The 17,682-nt window shown below is 50.8% G+C and overlaps 1 protein-coding gene across 2 annotated transcripts in view; it reads left to right on the top strand.

Annotated features, from left to right (window-relative positions):
* Window positions 1-17,682, top strand: part of LOC110508267 (macrophage mannose receptor 1) — a 203,389-nt gene that overhangs the window by 153,087 nt on the left and 32,620 nt on the right. Inside the window, exon 27 of one of the 2 annotated variants that reach the window (XM_090226048.1) lies at window positions 1,880-2,030. In XM_090226048.1, coding sequence (XP_090082174.1) covers window positions 1,880-2,030 — 151 coding nt within the window. Of the gene's footprint in view, window positions 1-1,879; window positions 2,046-17,682 lie in introns of both variants that reach the window. The other variant, XM_090226047.1, reaches the window with a different exon arrangement.

Here is a 17,682-nt window from a genome sequence, read left to right as displayed (position 1 = left end):
GTAATACTATAGTATCTGAGGGGTGATAGAGACTGGTTGGTACATCAGTAATACTATGGTATCTGAGGGGTGATAGAGACTGGTTGGTATATCAGTAATACTATAGTATCTGAGGGGTGATAGAGACTGGTTGGTACATCAGTAATACTATAGTATCTGAGGGGGGATAGAGACTGGTTGATGCATCAGTAATACTATAGTATCTGAGGAGTGATAGAGACTGGTTGGTACATCAGTAATACTACAGTATCTGAGGGGTGATAGAGACTGGTTGGTACATCAGTAATACTGTAGTATCTGAGGGGTGAGAGACACTGGTTGGTACATCAGTAATACTATAGTATCTGAGGGGTGACAGAGACATGTTGGTACATCAGTAATACTATAGTATCTGAGGGGTGATAGAGACTGGTTGTAGGAATACTATAGTATCTGAGTGGTGATAGAGACTGGTTGGTACAGCAGTAATACTATAGTATCTGAGGGGTGACAGAGACTGGTTGGTACATCAGTAATGCTATAGTATCTGATGGGTGATAGAGACTGGTTGTAGTAATACTATAGTATCTGAGGGGTGATAGAGACTGGTTGTTGTAATACTATAGTATCTGAGGGGTGATAGAGACTGGTTGGTACAGCAGTATTACTATAGTATTTGAGGGGTGATAGAGACTGTTTGTTACATCAGTAATACTATAGTATCTGAGGGGTGATAGACACTGGTTGTAGTATTACTATAGTATCTGAGGGGTGAGAGAGAGTGGTTGGTACATCAGTAATACTATAGTATCTGAGGGGTGATAGAGACGGGTTGTAGTAATACTATAGTATCTGAGGGGTGATAGAGACTGGTTGGTACATCATTAATACTATAGTATCTGAGGGGTAATAGAGACTGGTTGGTACATCAGTAATATTATAGTATCTGCGGGGTGAAAGAGACTGGTTGTAGTAATACTATAGTATCTGAGGGGTGATAGAGACTGGTTGTAGTAATGCTATAGTATCTGAGGGGTGATAGAGACTGGTTGTAGTAATTCTATAGTATCTGAGGGGTGATAGAGACTGGTTGGTACATCAGTTATACTATAGTATCTGAGGGGTGATAGAAAACGGTTGGTACATCAGTAATACTATAGTATCTGAGGGGTGATAGAGACTGGTTGGTACATCAGTATTACTATAGTATCTGAGGGGTGATAGAAAACGGTTGGTACATCAGTAATACTATAGTATCTGAGGGGTGATAGAGACTGGTTGGTACATCAGTATTACTATAGTATCTGAGGGGTGATAGAAAACGGTTGGTACATCAGTAATACTATAATATCTGAGGGGTGATAGAGACTGGTTGGTACATCAGATGTAACAAGGTGCTTCTACACCTGCATTGCTTCCTGTTTGGGGTTTTAGGCTGGGATTCTGTACAGCGCTGTGTGACATCAGCTGATCTAAGAAGGGCTTTATAAATACATTTGATAGAAGTTAATGGGTATCTGTAGGAATCCAGATGGCCTTGGAATGTGTTGGGTGATCGGGAAGAAGTCACGGGACTGCTGTAGGGGATACGGGTGGGTTTCAACCACAGGGTCGTCTGCAGCACCACAAAATGGTGTCCTCTGAGATAAAGCCTAGCTGTTCAGATTGTCAGGAAAGGCTAGTGTACTGTAATATAACATGGAGTTCAGATTGTCAGGAAAGGCTAGTGTACTGTAATATAACATGGAGTTCAGATTGTCAGGAAAGGCTAGTGTACTATAATATAACATGGAGATCAGATCGTCAGGGCGCTGCCAGCAGGAATCAAACCCATGAGAGTGACGTTGGGAGCGCCGTGCTCTACCAACTGACTTACAGCTGTAGTGGTTTGTTGTTTCAGACGCAAGGCTACTTCAGGTGGATGGACGGCTGGCCCTTGAGCATGGACCGGTGGGCCCAAGACGAGCCCAGCAGACACCGGCCCTGTGTCTACCTGGATGTGGAAGGCACCTGGAAGACAGCCCTTTGTAACCACACCTACCCCAGTGTGTGTAAGCAATCCCTCGGTGAGACAGTCACTGAACCAAGTGTGTTAGTAGTCACCATGTGAGACAGTCTCCTACCCCAGTGTGTTAGTAGTCACCATGTCAGACAGTCTCCTACTCTAGTGAGATAGTAGTCCCCAGGCGAGACAGGTACCTACCCCAGTGTGTTAGTAGTCACCAGGTGAGACAGTCTCCTACTCCAGTGTGTTAGTAGTCACCAGGTGAGACAGGTACCTACCCCAGTGTGTTAGTAGTCACCAGGCGAGACAGGTACCTACCCCAGTGTGTTAGAAGTCACCAGGTGAGACAGTCTCCAACCCCAGTGTGTTAGTAGGCCCCAGGTGAGACAGTCTCCTACCCCAGTGTGTTAGTAGTCCCCAGGTGAGACAGGTACCTACCCCAGTGTGTTAGGTGTCCCCAGGCGAGACAGTCTCCTACCCCAGTGTGTTAGTAGTCCCCAGGTGAGAAAGTCTCCTACCCCAGTGTGTTAGTAGTCACCAGCTGACAGTCTCCTACCCCAGTGTGTTAGTAGTCCCCAGGTGAGACAGTCTCCTACCCCAGTGTGTTAGTAGTCACCAGGTGAGACAGTCTCCTACCCCAGTGTGTTAGTAGTCCCCAGGTGAGACAGTCTCCTACCCCAGTGTGTTAGTAGTCACCAGGTGAGACAGTCTCCTACCCCAGTGTGTTAGTAGTCCCCAGGTGAGACAGGTACCTACCCCAGTGTGTTAGTGGTCACCAGGTGAGAGAGTCTCCTACCCCATTGTGTTAGAGGTCCCCAGGTGAGACAGTCTCCTACCCCAGTGTGTTAGTACTCACCAGGCGAGACAGGTACCTACCCCAGTGTGTTGGTCATCCCCAGGTGCGACAGGTACCTACCCCCGTGTGTTAGTAGTCCCCAGGTGAGACAGGTACCTACCACAGTGTGTTAGTAGTCACCAGGTGAGACAGGTACTTACCCCAGTGTGTTAGTAGTCACCAGGTGAGACAGTCTCCTTCCCCAGTGTGTTAGTAGTCACCAGGTGAGACAGGTACCTACTCCAGTGTGTTAGTAGTCACCAGGTGAGACAGTCTCCTACTCCAGTGTGTTAGTAGTCACCAGGTGAGACAGGTACATAACCCAGTGTGTTAGTAGTCACCAGGTGAGACAGGTACCTACCCCAGTGTGTTAGTAGTCCCCAGGTGAGACAGGTACTTACCCCAGTGTGTTAGTAGTCACCAAGTGAGACAGTCTCCTACCCCAGTGTGTTAGTAGTCACCAGGTGAGACAGGTACCTACCCCAGTGTGTTATTAGTAACCAGATGAGACAGTCTCCTACCCCAGTGTGTTAGTAGTCCCCAGGTGAGACAGTCTCCTACCCCAGTGTGTTAGTAGTCCTTAGGTGAGACAGTCTCCTACCCCAGTGTGTTAGTAGTCCCCAGGTGAGACAGTCTCCTACTCCAGAGTGTTAGTAGTCCCCAGGTGAGACAGTCTCATACCCCAATGTGTCAGTAGTCCCCAGGTGAGACAGTCACCCACCCCAATGTGTTAGTAGTCCCCAGGTGAGACGGGTACCTACCCCAGTGTGTTAGTAGTCACCAGGTGAGACAGTCACCTACCCCAGTGTGTTAGTAGTCCCCAGGTGAGACAGTCACCTACCCCAGTGTGTTAGTAGTCACCAGGTGAGACATTCACCTACCCCAGTCTGTTCGTAGTCCCCAGGTGAGACAGGTACCTACCCCAGTGTGTTAGTAGTCACCAGGTGAGACAGTCTCCTACTCCAGTGTGTTAGTAGTCTCCACGTGTGACAGGTACCTACCCCAGTGTGTTAGTAGTCACCAGGTGAGACAGTCTCCTACTCCAGTGTGTTAGTAGTCACCAGGTGAGACAGGTACCTACCCCAGTGTGTTAGTAGTCACCAGGTGAGACAGGTACCTACCCCAGTGTGTTAGTAGTCCCCAGGTGAGACAGGTACCTACCCCAGTGTGTAAGTAGTAACCAAGTGAGACAGTCTCCTACCCCAGTGTGTTAGTAGTCACCAGGTGAGACAGGTACCTACCCCAGTTTGTTAGTAGTAACCAGATGAGACAGTCTCCTACTCCAGTGTGTTAGTAGTCTCCAGGTGAGACAGTCTCCTACTCCAGTGTGTTAGTAGTCACCAGGTGAGACAGGTACCTACCCCAGTGTGTTAGTAGTCACCAAGTGAGACAGTCTCCTACCCCAGTGTGTTAGTAGTTCCCAGGTGAGACAGTCTCCTACCCCAGTGTGTTAGTAGTCACCAGGTGAAACAGTCTCCTACCCCAATGTGTTAGTAGTCACTAGGTGATACAGGTAGCTACCCGAGTGTGTTAGTAGTCACTAGGTGAGACAGTCTCCTACCCCAGTGTGTTAGTAGTCACCAGGTGAGACAGGTAGCTACTCCAGTGTGTTAGTAGTCACCAGGTGAGACAGTCTCCTACACCAATGTGTTAGTAGTAACTAGGTGAGACAGGTACCTACCCCAGTGTGTTAGTAGTCACCAGGTGAGACATTCACCTACCCCAGTCTGTTCGTAGTCCCCAGGTGAGACAGGTACCTACCCCAGTGTGTTAGTAGTCACCAGGTGAGACAGTCTCCTACTCCAGTGTGTTAGTAGTCTCCACGTGTGACAGGTACCTACCCCAGTGTGTTAGTAGTTCCCAGGTGAGACAGTCTCCTACCCCAGTGTGTTAGTAGTCACCAGGTGAAACAGTCTCCTACCCCAATGTGTTAGTAGTAACTAGGTGAGACAGGTACCTACCCCAGTGTGTTAGTAGTCACCAGGTGAGACAGTCTTCTACCTCAGTGTGTTAGTAGTCACCAGCTGACAATCTCTTACCCCAGTGTGTTAGTAGTCACCAGGTGAGACAGTCACCTACCCCAGTGTGTTAGTAGTCCCCAGGTGAGACAAGTACCTACCCCAGTGTGTTAGTAGTCACCAGGCGAGACAGGTACCTACCTCAGTGTGTTAGTAGTCACCAGGTGAGACAGGTACCTACCCCAGTGTGTTAGTAGTAACCAGGTGAGACAGGTACTTACTCCAGTGTGTTAGTAGTCACCAGGTGAGACAGTCTCCTACTCCAGAGTGTTAGTAGTCCCCAGGTGAGACAGTCTCCTACCCCAGTGTGTTAGTAGTCACCAGGTGAGACAGTCTCCTACCCCAGTGTGTTAGTAGTCACCAGGTGAGACAGGTACCTACCCCAGTGTGTTAGTAGTCACCAGGCGAGACAGGTACCTACCCCAGTGTGTTAGTAGTAACCAGGTGAGACAGGTACTTACTCCAGTGTGTTAGTAGTCACCAGGTGAGACAGTCTCCTACACCAGTGTGTTAGTAGTCACCAGGTGAGACAGTCTCCTACCTCAGTGTGTTAGTAGTCACCAGCTGACAATCTCTTACCCCAGTGTGTTGGTAGTCACAAGGTGTGACAGGTACCAACCACAGTGTGTTAGTTGTCCCCAGGCAAGACAGGTACCTACCTCAATGTGTTGCTAGTACCCAGGTGAGACATGTACCTACCCCGGTGTGTTAGTAGTCACCAGGTGAGACAGTCACCTACCCCAGTGTGTTAGTAGTCCCCAGGTGAGACAGGTACCTACCCCAGTGTGTTAGTAGTCACCAGGCGAGACAGGTACCTACCCCAGTGTGTTAGTAGTCACCAGGTGAGACAGGTACCTACCCCAGTGTGTAAGTAGTAACCAGGTGAGACAGGTACTTACCCCAGTATGTTAGTAGTCACCAGGTGAGACAGTCTCCTACTCCAGTGTGTTAGTAGTCACCAGGTGAGACAGTCTCCTACTCCAGAGTGTTAGTAGTCCCCAGGTGAGACAGGTACCTACCCCAGTGTGTTAGCAGTCTCCAAGTGAGACAGTCTCCTACCCCAGTGTGTTAGTAGTCCCCAGGTGAGACAGTCTCATACCCCAATGTGTCAGTAGTCCCCAGGTGAGACAGTCACCCACCCCAGTGTGTTAGTAGTCCCCAGGTGAGACGGGTACCTACCCCAGTGTGTTAGTAGTCACCAGGTGAGACAGTCACCTACCCCAGTGTGTTAGTAGTCCCCAGGTGAGACAGTCACCTACCCCATTGTTTTAGTAGTCACCAGGTGAGACATTCACCTACCCCAGTCTGTTGGTAGTCCCCAGGTGAGACAGGTACCTACCCCAGTGTGTTAGTAGTCACCAGGTGAGACAGGTACCTACCCCAGTGTGTTAGTAGTCACCAAGTGTGACAGGTACCTACCCCAGTGTGTTAGTAGACACCAGGTGAGACAGTCTCCTACCCCATTGTGTTAGTAGTCCCCAGGTGAGACAGTCTCCTACCCCAGTGTGTTAGTAGTCACCAGCTGACAGTCTCCTACCCCAGTGTGTTAGTCATCACCAGGTGAGACAGGTACCTACCACAATGTGTTAGTCACCAGGTGAGACAGGTACCTACCACAGTGTGTTAGAGGTGCCCAGGTGAGACAGTCTCCTACCCCAGTGTGTTAGTACTCACCAGGCGAGACAGGTACCTACCCCAGTGTGTTGGTCATCCCCAGGTGCGACCCCCGTGTGTTAGTAGTCCCCAGGTGAGACAGGTACCTACCACAGTGTGTTAGTAGTCACCAGGTGAGACAGGTACTTACCCCAGTGTGTTTGTAGGCCCCAGGTGAGACGGGTACCTACCCCAGTGTGTTAGTAGTCACCAGGTGAGACAGTCACCTACCCCAGTGTGTTAGTAGTCCCCAGGTGAGACAGTCACCTACCCCAGTGTGTTAGTAGTCACCAGGTGAGACATTCACCTACCCCAGTCTGTTCGTAGTCCCCAGGTGAGACAGGTACCTACCCCAGTGTGTTAGTAGTCACCAGGTGAGACAGTCTCCTACTCCAGTGTGTTAGTAGTCTCCACGTGTGACAGGTACCTACCCCAGTGTGTTAGTAGTCACCAGGTGAGACAGTCTCCTACTCCAGTGTGTTAGTAGTCACCAGGTGAGACAGGTACCTACCCCAGTGTGTTAGTAGTCACCAGGTGAGACAGTCTCCTACTCCAGTGTGTTAGTAGTCTCCACGTGTGACAGGTACCTACCCCAGTGTGTTAGTAGTCCCTAGGTGAGACAGTCTCCTACCCCAGTGTGTTAGTAGTCCCCAGGTGAGACAGTCTCCTACTCCAGAGTGTTAGTAGTCCCCAGGTGAGACAGTATCCTACTCCAGTGTGTTAGTAGTCCCCAGGTGAGACAGTCTCCTACTCCAGAGTGTTAGTAGTCCCCAGGTGAGACAGTCTCCTACTCCAGAGTGTTAGTAGTCCCCAGGTGAGACAGTATCCTACCCCAGTGTGTTAGTAGTCACCAAGTGAGACAGTCTCCTACTCCAGAGTGTTAGTAGTCCCCAAGTGAGACAGTCTCCTACTCCAGAGTGTTAGTAGTCCCCAGGTGAGACAGTCTCCTACTCCAGAGTGTTAGTAGTCCCCAGGTGAGACAGTATCCTACCCCAGTGTGTTAGTAGTCACCAGGTGTGACAGTCTCCTACCCCAGTGTGTTAGTAGTCCCCAGGTGAGACAGTCTCATACCCCAATGTGTCAGTAGTCCCCAGGTGAGACAGTCACCCACCCCAATGTGTTAGTAGTCCCCAGGTGAGACGGGTACCTACCCCAGTGTGTTAGTAGTCACCAGGTGAGACAGTCACCTACCCCAGTGTGTTAGTAGTCCCCAGGTGAGACAGTCACCTACCCCAGTGTGTTAGTAGTCACCAGGTGAGACATTCACCTACCCCAGTCTGTTCGTAGTCCCCAGGTGAGACAGGTACCTACCCCAGTGTGTTAGTAGTCACCAGGTGAGACAGTCTCCTACTCCAGTGTGTTAGTAGTCTCCACGTGTGACAGGTACCTACCCCAGTGTGTTAGTAGTCACCAGGTGAGACAGTCTCCTACTCCAGTGTGTTAGTAGTCACCAGGTGAGACAGGTACCTACCCCAGTGTGTTAGTAGTCACCAGGTGAGACAGGTACCTACCCCAGTGTGTTAGTAGTCCCCAGGTGAGACAGGTACCTACCCCAGTGTGTTAGTAGTAACCAAGTGAGACAGTCTCCTACCCCAGTGTGTTAGTAGTCACCAGGTGAGACAGGTACCTACCCCAGTTTGTTAGTAGTAACCAGATGAGACAGTCTCCTACTCCAGTGTGTTAGTAGTCTCCAGGTGAGACAGTCTCCTACTCCAGTGTGTTAGTAGTCACCAGGTGAGACAGGTACCTACCCCAGTGTGTTAGTAGTCACCAAGTGAGACAGTCTCCTACCCCAGTGTGTTAGTAGTTCCCAGGTGAGACAGTCTCCTACCCCAGTGTGTTAGTAGTCACCAGGTGAAACAGTCTCCTACCCCAATGTGTTAGTAGTCACTAGGTGATACAGGTAGCTACCCGAGTGTGTTAGTAGTCACTAGGTGAGACAGTCTCCTACCCCAGTGTGTTAGTAGTCACCAGGTGAGACAGGTAGCTACTCCAGTGTGTTAGTAGTCACCAGGTGAGACAGTCTCCTACACCAATGTGTTAGTAGTAACTAGGTGAGACAGGTACCTACCCCAGTGTGTTAGTAGTCACCAGGTGAGACATTCACCTACCCCAGTCTGTTCGTAGTCCCCAGGTGAGACAGGTACCTACCCCAGTGTGTTAGTAGTCACCAGGTGAGACAGTCTCCTACTCCAGTGTGTTAGTAGTCTCCACGTGTGACAGGTACCTACCCCAGTGTGTTAGTAGTTCCCAGGTGAGACAGTCTCCTACCCCAGTGTGTTAGTAGTCACCAGGTGAAACAGTCTCCTACCCCAATGTGTTAGTAGTAACTAGGTGAGACAGGTACCTACCCCAGTGTGTTAGTAGTCACCAGGTGAGACAGTCTTCTACCTCAGTGTGTTAGTAGTCACCAGCTGACAATCTCTTACCCCAGTGTGTTAGTAGTCACCAGGTGAGACAGTCACCTACCCCAGTGTGTTAGTAGTCCCCAGGTGAGACAAGTACCTACCCCAGTGTGTTAGTAGTCACCAGGCGAGACAGGTACCTACCTCAGTGTGTTAGTAGTCACCAGGTGAGACAGGTACCTACCCCAGTGTGTTAGTAGTAACCAGGTGAGACAGGTACTTACTCCAGTGTGTTAGTAGTCACCAGGTGAGACAGTCTCCTACTCCAGAGTGTTAGTAGTCCCCAGGTGAGACAGTCTCCTACCCCAGTGTGTTAGTAGTCACCAGGTGAGACAGTCTCCTACCCCAGTGTGTTAGTAGTCACCAGGTGAGACAGGTACCTACCCCAGTGTGTTAGTAGTCACCAGGCGAGACAGGTACCTACCCCAGTGTGTTAGTAGTAACCAGGTGAGACAGGTACTTACTCCAGTGTGTTAGTAGTCACCAGGTGAGACAGTCTCCTACACCAGTGTGTTAGTAGTCACCAGGTGAGACAGTCTCCTACCTCAGTGTGTTAGTAGTCACCAGCTGACAATCTCTTACCCCAGTGTGTTGGTAGTCACAAGGTGTGACAGGTACCAACCACAGTGTGTTAGTTGTCCCCAGGCAAGACAGGTACCTACCTCAATGTGTTGCTAGTACCCAGGTGAGACATGTACCTACCCCGGTGTGTTAGTAGTCACCAGGTGAGACAGTCACCTACCCCAGTGTGTTAGTAGTCCCCAGGTGAGACAGGTACCTACCCCAGTGTGTTAGTAGTCACCAGGCGAGACAGGTACCTACCCCAGTGTGTTAGTAGTCACCAGGTGAGACAGGTACCTACCCCAGTGTGTAAGTAGTAACCAGGTGAGACAGGTACTTACCCCAGTATGTTAGTAGTCACCAGGTGAGACAGTCTCCTACTCCAGTGTGTTAGTAGTCACCAGGTGAGACAGTCTCCTACTCCAGAGTGTTAGTAGTCCCCAGGTGAGACAGGTACCTACCCCAGTGTGTTAGCAGTCTCCAAGTGAGACAGTCTCCTACCCCAGTGTGTTAGTAGTCCCCAGGTGAGACAGTCTCATACCCCAATGTGTCAGTAGTCCCCAGGTGAGACAGTCACCCACCCCAGTGTGTTAGTAGTCCCCAGGTGAGACGGGTACCTACCCCAGTGTGTTAGTAGTCACCAGGTGAGACAGTCACCTACCCCAGTGTGTTAGTAGTCCCCAGGTGAGACAGTCACCTACCCCATTGTTTTAGTAGTCACCAGGTGAGACATTCACCTACCCCAGTCTGTTGGTAGTCCCCAGGTGAGACAGGTACCTACCCCAGTGTGTTAGTAGTCACCAGGTGAGACAGGTACCTACCCCAGTGTGTTAGTAGTCACCAAGTGTGACAGGTACCTACCCCAGTGTGTTAGTAGACACCAGGTGAGACAGTCTCCTACCCCATTGTGTTAGTAGTCCCCAGGTGAGACAGTCTCCTACCCCAGTGTGTTAGTAGTCACCAGCTGACAGTCTCCTACCCCAGTGTGTTAGTCATCACCAGGTGAGACAGGTACCTACCACAATGTGTTAGTCACCAGGTGAGACAGGTACCTACCACAGTGTGTTAGAGGTGCCCAGGTGAGACAGTCTCCTACCCCAGTGTGTTAGTACTCACCAGGCGAGACAGGTACCTACCCCAGTGTGTTGGTCATCCCCAGGTGCGACCCCCGTGTGTTAGTAGTCCCCAGGTGAGACAGGTACCTACCACAGTGTGTTAGTAGTCACCAGGTGAGACAGGTACTTACCCCAGTGTGTTTGTAGGCCTCAGGTGAGACGGGTACCTACCCCAGTGTGTTAGTAGTCACCAGGTGAGACAGTCACCTACCCCAGTGTGTTAGTAGTCCCCAGGTGAGACAGTCACCTACCCCAGTGTGTTAGTAGTCACCAGGTGAGACATTCACCTACCCCAGTCTGTTCGTAGTCCCCAGGTGAGACAGGTACCTACCCCAGTGTGTTAGTAGTCACCAGGTGAGACAGTCTCCTACTCCAGTGTGTTAGTAGTCTCCACGTGTGACAGGTACCTACCCCAGTGTGTTAGTAGTCACCAGGTGAGACAGTCTCCTACTCCAGTGTGTTAGTAGTCACCAGGTGAGACAGGTACCTACCCCAGTGTGTTAGTAGTCACCAGGTGAGACAGGTACCTACCCCAGTGTGTTAGTAGTCACCAAGTGTGACAGGTACCTACCCCAGTGTGTTAGTAGTCACCAAGTGTGACAGGTACCTACCCCAGTGTGTTAGTAGACACCAGGTGAGACAGTCTCCTACCCCATTGTGTTAGTAGTCCCCAGGTGAGACAGTCTCCTACCCCAGTGTGTTAGTAGTCACGAGCTGACAGTCTCCTACCCCAGTGTGTTAGTCATCACCAGGTGAGACAGGTACCTACCACAGTGTGTTAGAGGTGCCCAGGTGAGACAGTCTCCTACCCCAGTGTGTTAGTACTCACCAGGCGAGACAGGTACCTACCCCAGTGTGTTGGTCATCCCCAGGTGCGACCCCCGTGTGTTAGTAGTCCCCAGGTGAGACAGGTACCTACCACAGTGTGTTAGTAGTCACCAGGTGAGACAGGTACTTACCCCAGTGTGTTTGTAGGCCCCAGGTGAGACAGTCACCTACCCCAGTGTGTTAGTAGTCACCAGGTGAGACATTCACCTACCCCAGTCTGTTCGTAGTCCCCAGGTGAGACAGGTACCTACCCCAGTGTGTTAGTAGTCACCAGGTGAGACAGTCTCCTACTCCAGTGTGTTAGTAGTCTCCACGTGTGACAGGTACCTACCCCAGTGTGTTAGTAGTCACCAGGTGAGACAGTCTCCTACTCCAGTGTGTTAGTAGTCACCAGGTGAGACAGGTACCTACCCCAGTGTGTTAGTAGTCACCAGGTGAGACAGGTACCTTCCCCAGTGTGTTAGTAGTCCCCAGGTGAGACAGGTACCTACCCCAGTGTGTTAGTAGTAACCAAGTGAGACAGTCTCCTACCCCAGTGTGTTAGTAGTCACCAGGTGAGACAGGTACCTACCCCAGTTTGTTAGTAGTAACCAGATGAGACAGTCTCCTACTCCAGTGTGTTAGTAGTCTCCAGGTGAGACAGTCTCCTACTCCAGTGTGTTAGTAGTCACCAGGTGAGACAGGTACCTACCCCAGTGTGTTAGTAGTCACCAAGTGAGACAGTCTCCTACCCCAGTGTGTTAGTAGTTCCCAGGTGAGACAGTCTCCTACCCCAGTGTGTTAGTAGTCACCAGGTGAAACAGTCTCCTACCCCAATGTGTTAGTAGTCACTAGGTGATACAGGTAGCTACCCGAGTGTGTTAGTAGTCACCAGGTGAGACAGTCTCCTACCCCAGTGTGTTAGTAGTCACCAGGTGAGACAGGTAGCTACTCCAGTGTGTTAGTAGTCACCAGGTGAGACAGTCTCCTACACCAGTGTGTTAGTAGTAACTAGGTGAGACAGGTACCTACCCCAGTGTGTTAGTAGTCACCAGGTGAGACAGTCTTCTACCTCAGTGTGTTAGTAGTCACCAGCTGACAATCTCTTACCCCAGTGTGTTAGTAGTCACCAGGTGAGACAGTCACCTACCCCAGTGTGATAGTAGTCCCCAGGTGAGACAAGTACCTACCCCAGTGTGTTAGTAGTCACCAGGCGAGACAGGTACCTACCTCAGTGTGTTAGTAGTCACCAGGTGAGACAGGTACCTACCCCAGTGTGTTAGTAGTAACCAGGTGAGACAGGTACTTACTCCAGTGTGTTAGTAGTCACCAGGTGAGACAGTCTCCTACTCCAGAGTGTTAGTAGTCCCCAGGTGAGACAGTCTCCTACCCCAGTGTGTTAGTAGTCACCAGGTGAGACAGTCTCCTACCCCAGTGTGTTAGTAGTCACCAGGTGAGACAGGTACCTACCCCAGTGTGTTAGTAGTCACCAGGCGAGACAGGTACCTACCCCAGTGTGTTAGTAGTAACCAGGTGAGACAGGTACTTACTCCAGTGTGTTAGTAGTCACCAGGTGAGACAGTCTCCTACACCAGTGTGTTAGTAGTCACCAGGTGAGACAGTCTCCTACCTCAGTGTGTTAGTAGTCACCAGCTGACAATCTCTTACCCCAGTGTGTTGGTAGTCACAAGGTGTGACAGGTACCAACCACAGTGTGTTAGTTGTCCCCAGGCAAGACAGGTACCTACCTCAATGTGTTGCTAGTACCCAGGTGAGACATGTACCTACCCCGGTGTGTTAGTAGTCACCAGGTGAGACAGTCACCTACCCCAGTGTGTTAGTAGTCCCCAGGTGAGACAGGTACCTACCCCAGTGTGTTAGTAGTCACCAGGCGAGACAGGTACCTACCCCAGTGTGTTAGTAGTCACCAGGTGAGACAGGTACCTACCCCAGTGTGTAAGTAGTAACCAGGTGAGACAGGTACTTACCCCAGTATGTTAGTAGTCACCAGGTGAGACAGTCTCCTACTCCAGTGTGTTAGTAGTCACCAGGTGAGACAGTCTCCTACTCCAGAGTGTTAGTAGTCCCCAGGTGAGACAGGTACCTACCCCAGTGTGTTAGCAGTCTCCAAGTGAGACAGTCTCCTACCCCAGTGTGTTAGTAGTCCCCAGGTGAGACAGTCTCATACCCCAATGTGTCAGTAGTCCCCAGGTGAGACAGTCACCCACCCCAGTGTGTTAGTAGTCCCCAGGTGCGACCCCCGTGTGTTAGTAGTCCCCAGGTGAGACAGGTACCTACCACAGTGTGTTAGTAGTCACCAGGTGAGACAGGTACTTACCCCAGTGTGTTTGTAGGCCCCAGGTGAGACAGTCACCTACCCCAGTGTGTTAGTAGTCACCAGGTGAGACATTCACCTACCCCAGTCTGTTCGTAGTCCCCAGGTGAGACAGGTACCTACCCCAGTGTGTTAGTAGTCACCAGGTGAGTCAGTCTCCTACTCCAGTGTGTTAGTAGTCTCCACGTGTGACAGGTACCTACCCCAGTGTGTTAGTAGTCACCAGGTGAGACAGTCTCCTACTCCAGTGTGTTAGTAGTCACCAGGTGAGACAGGTACCTACCCCAGTGTGTTAGTAGTCACCAGGTGAGACAGGTACCTACCCCAGTGTGTTAGTAGTAACCAAGTGAGACAGTCTCCTACCCCAGTGTGTTAGTAGTCACCAGGTGAGACAGGTACCTACCCCAGTTTGTTAGTAGTAACCAGATGAGACAGTCTCCTACTCCAGTGTGTTAGTAGTCTCCAGGTGAGACAGTCTCCTACTCCAGTGTGTTAGTAGTCACCAGGTGAGACAGGTACCTACCCCAGTGTGTTAGTAGTCACCAAGTGAGACAGTCTCCTACCCCAGTGTGTTAGTAGTTCCCAGGTGAGACAGTCTCCTACCCCAGTGTGTTAGTAGTCACCAGGTGAAACAGTCTCCTACCCCAATGTGTTAGTAGTCACTAGGTGATACAGGTAGCTACCCGAGTGTGTTAGTAGTCACCAGGTGAGACAGTCTCCTACCCCAGTGTGTTAGTAGTCACCAGGTGAGACAGGTAGCTACTCCAGTGTGTTAGTAGTCACCAGGTGAGACAGTCTCCTACACCAGTGTGTTAGTAGTAACTAGGTGAGACAGGTACCTACCCCAGTGTGTTAGTAGTCACCAGGTGAGACAGTCTTCTACCTCAGTGTGTTAGTAGTCACCAGCTGACAATCTCTTACCCCAGTGTGTTAGTAGTCACCAGGTGAGACAGTCACCTACCCCAGTGTGATAGTAGTCCCCAGGTGAGACAAGTACCTACCCCAGTGTGTTAGTAGTCACCAGGCGAGACAGGTACCTACCTCAGTGTGTTAGTAGTCACCAGGTGAGACAGGTACCTACCCCAGTGTGTTAGTAGTAACCAGGTGAGACAGGTACTTACTCCAGTGTGTTAGTAGTCACCAGGTGAGACAGTCTCCTACTCCAGAGTGTTAGTAGTCCCCAGGTGAGACAGTCTCCTACCCCAGTGTGTTAGTAGTCACCAGGTGAGACAGTCTCCTACCCCAGTGTGTTAGTAGTCACCAGGTGAGACAGGTACCTACCCCAGTGTGTTAGTAGTCACCAGGCGAGACAGGTACCTACCCCAGTGTGTTAGTAGTAACCAGGTGAGACAGGTACTTACTCCAGTGTGTTAGTAGTCACCAGGTGAGACAGTCTCCTACACCAGTGTGTTAGTAGTCACCAGGTGAGACAGTCTCCTACCTCAGTGTGTTAGTAGTCACCAGCTGACAATCTCTTACCCCAGTGTGTTGGTAGTCACAAGGTGTGACAGGTACCAACCACAGTGTGTTAGTTGTCCCCAGGCAAGACAGGTACCTACCTCAATGTGTTGCTAGTACCCAGGTGAGACATGTACCTACCCCGGTGTGTTAGTAGTCACCAGGTGAGACAGTCACCTACCCCAGTGTGTTAGTAGTCCCCAGGTGAGACAGGTACCTACCCCAGTGTGTTAGTAGTCACCAGGCGAGACAGGTACCTACCCCAGTGTGTTAGTAGTCACCAGGTGAGACAGGTACCTACCCCAGTGTGTAAGTAGTAACCAGGTGAGACAGGTACTTACCCCAGTATGTTAGTAGTCACCAGGTGAGACAGTCTCCTACTCCAGTGTGTTAGTAGTCACCAGGTGAGACAGTCTCCTACTCCAGAGTGTTAGTAGTCCCCAGGTGAGACAGGTACCTACCCCAGTGTGTTAGCAGTCTCCAAGTGAGACAGTCTCCTACCCCAGTGTGTTAGTAGTCCCCAGGTGAGACAGTCTCATACCCCAATGTGTCAGTAGTCCCCAGGTGAGACAGTCACCCACCCCAGTGTGTTAGTAGTCCCCAGGTGAGACGGGTACCTACCCCAGTGTGTTAGTAGTCACCAGGTGAGACAGTCACCTACCCCAGTGTGTTAGTAGTCCCCAGGTGAGACAGTCACCTACCCCATTGTGTTAGTAGTCACCAGGTGAGACATTCACCTACCCCAGTCTGTTGGTAGTCCCCAGGTGAGACAGGTACCTACCCCAGTGTGTTAGTAGTCACCAGGTGAGACAGGTACCTACCCCAGTGTGTTAGTAGTCACCAAGTGTGACAGGTACCTACCCCAGTGTTTTAGTAGTCACCAAGTGTGACAGGTACCTACCCCAGTGTGTTAGTAGACACCAGGTGAGACAGTCTCCTACCCCATTGTGTTAGTAGTCCCCAGGTGAGACAGTCTCCTACCCCAGTGTGTTAGTAGTCACCAGCTGACAGTCTCCTACCCCAGTGTGTTAGTCATCACCAGGTGAGACAGGTACCTACCTCAATGTGTTAGTCACCAGGTGAGACAGGTACCTACCACAGTGTGTTAGAGGTGCCCAGGTGAGACAGTCTCCTACCCCAGTGTGTTAGTACTCACCAGGCGAGACAGGTACCTACCCCAGTGTGTTGGTCATCCCCAGGTGCGACCCCCGTGTGTTAGTAGTCCCCAGGTGAGACAGGTACCTACCACAGTGTGTTAGTAGTCACCAGGTGAGACAGGTACTTACCCCAGTGTGTTTGTGGGCCCCAGGTGAGACAGTCTCCTACCCCAGTGTGTTAGTAGTCACCAGGTGAGACAGGTACCTACCCCAGTGTGTTAGTAGTCCCCAGGTGAGACAGGTACCTACCCCAGTGTGTTAGTAGTAACCAAGTGAGACAGTCTCCTACCCCAGTGTGTTAGTAGTCACCAGGTGAGACAGGTACCTACCCCAGTGTGTTAGTAGTCTCCAGGTGAGACAGGTACCTACCCCAGTGTGTTAGTAGTAACCAAGTGAGACAGTCTCCTACCCCAGTGTGTTAGTAGTCACCAGGTGAGACAGGTACCTACCCCAGTGTGTTAGTAGTAACCAGATGAGACAGTCTCCTACTCCAGTGTGTTAGTAGTCCCCAGGTGAGACAGTCTCCTACCCCAGTGTGTTAGTAGTCCCCAGGTGAGACAGTCTCCTACTCCAGTGTGTTAGTAGTCACCAAGTGAGACAGTCTCCTACTCCAGAGTGTTAGTAGTCCCTAGGTGAGACAGTATCCTACTCCAGTGTGTTAGTAGTCACCAGGTGAGACAGTCTCCTACCCCAGTGTGTTAGTAGTCACCAGGTGAGACAGTCTCCTAACCCAGTGTGTTAGTAGTCACCAGGTGAGACAGGTAGCTACCCCAGTGTGTTAGTAGTCCCCAGGTGAGACAGTCTCCTACCCCAGTGTGTTAGTAGTCACCAGGTGAGACAGTCTCCTACCCCAGTGTGTTAGTAGTCCCCAGGTGATACAGGTAGCTACCCGAGCGTGTTAGTAGTCACCAGGTGAGACAGTCTCCTACCCCAGTGTGTTAGTAGTCACCAGGTGAGACAGTCTCCTACACCAGTGTGTTAGTAGTCACTAGGTGAGACAGGTACCTACCCCAGTGTGTTAGTATTCACCAGCTGACAATCTCTTACCCCAGTGTGTTAGTAGTCCCCAGGTGAGACAGGTACCTACCCCAGTGTGTTAGTAGTCACCAGGTGAGACAGTCACCTACCCCAGTGTGTTAGTAGTCCCCAGGTGAGACAGGTACCTACCCCAGTGTGTTAGTAGTCACCAGGCGAGACAGGTACCTACCCTAGTGTGTTAGTAGTCACCAGGTGAGACAGGTACCTACCCCAGTGTGTTAGTAGTAACCAGGTGAGACAGGTACTTACCCCAGTATGTTAGTAGTCACCAGGTGAGACAGTCTCCTACTCCAGTGTGTTAGTAGTCACCAGGCGA

The sequence above is a fragment of the Oncorhynchus mykiss genome, chromosome 28 (genome assembly GCF_057628025.1).
Source record: "Oncorhynchus mykiss isolate SJ-2025 chromosome 28, ASM5762802v1, whole genome shotgun sequence".
Taxonomy (NCBI): domain Eukaryota; kingdom Metazoa; phylum Chordata; class Actinopteri; order Salmoniformes; family Salmonidae; genus Oncorhynchus; species Oncorhynchus mykiss.
The sequence above is the reverse complement of the archived record's forward strand: the minus strand, read 5'-3'. Positions and strand labels throughout refer to the sequence as shown.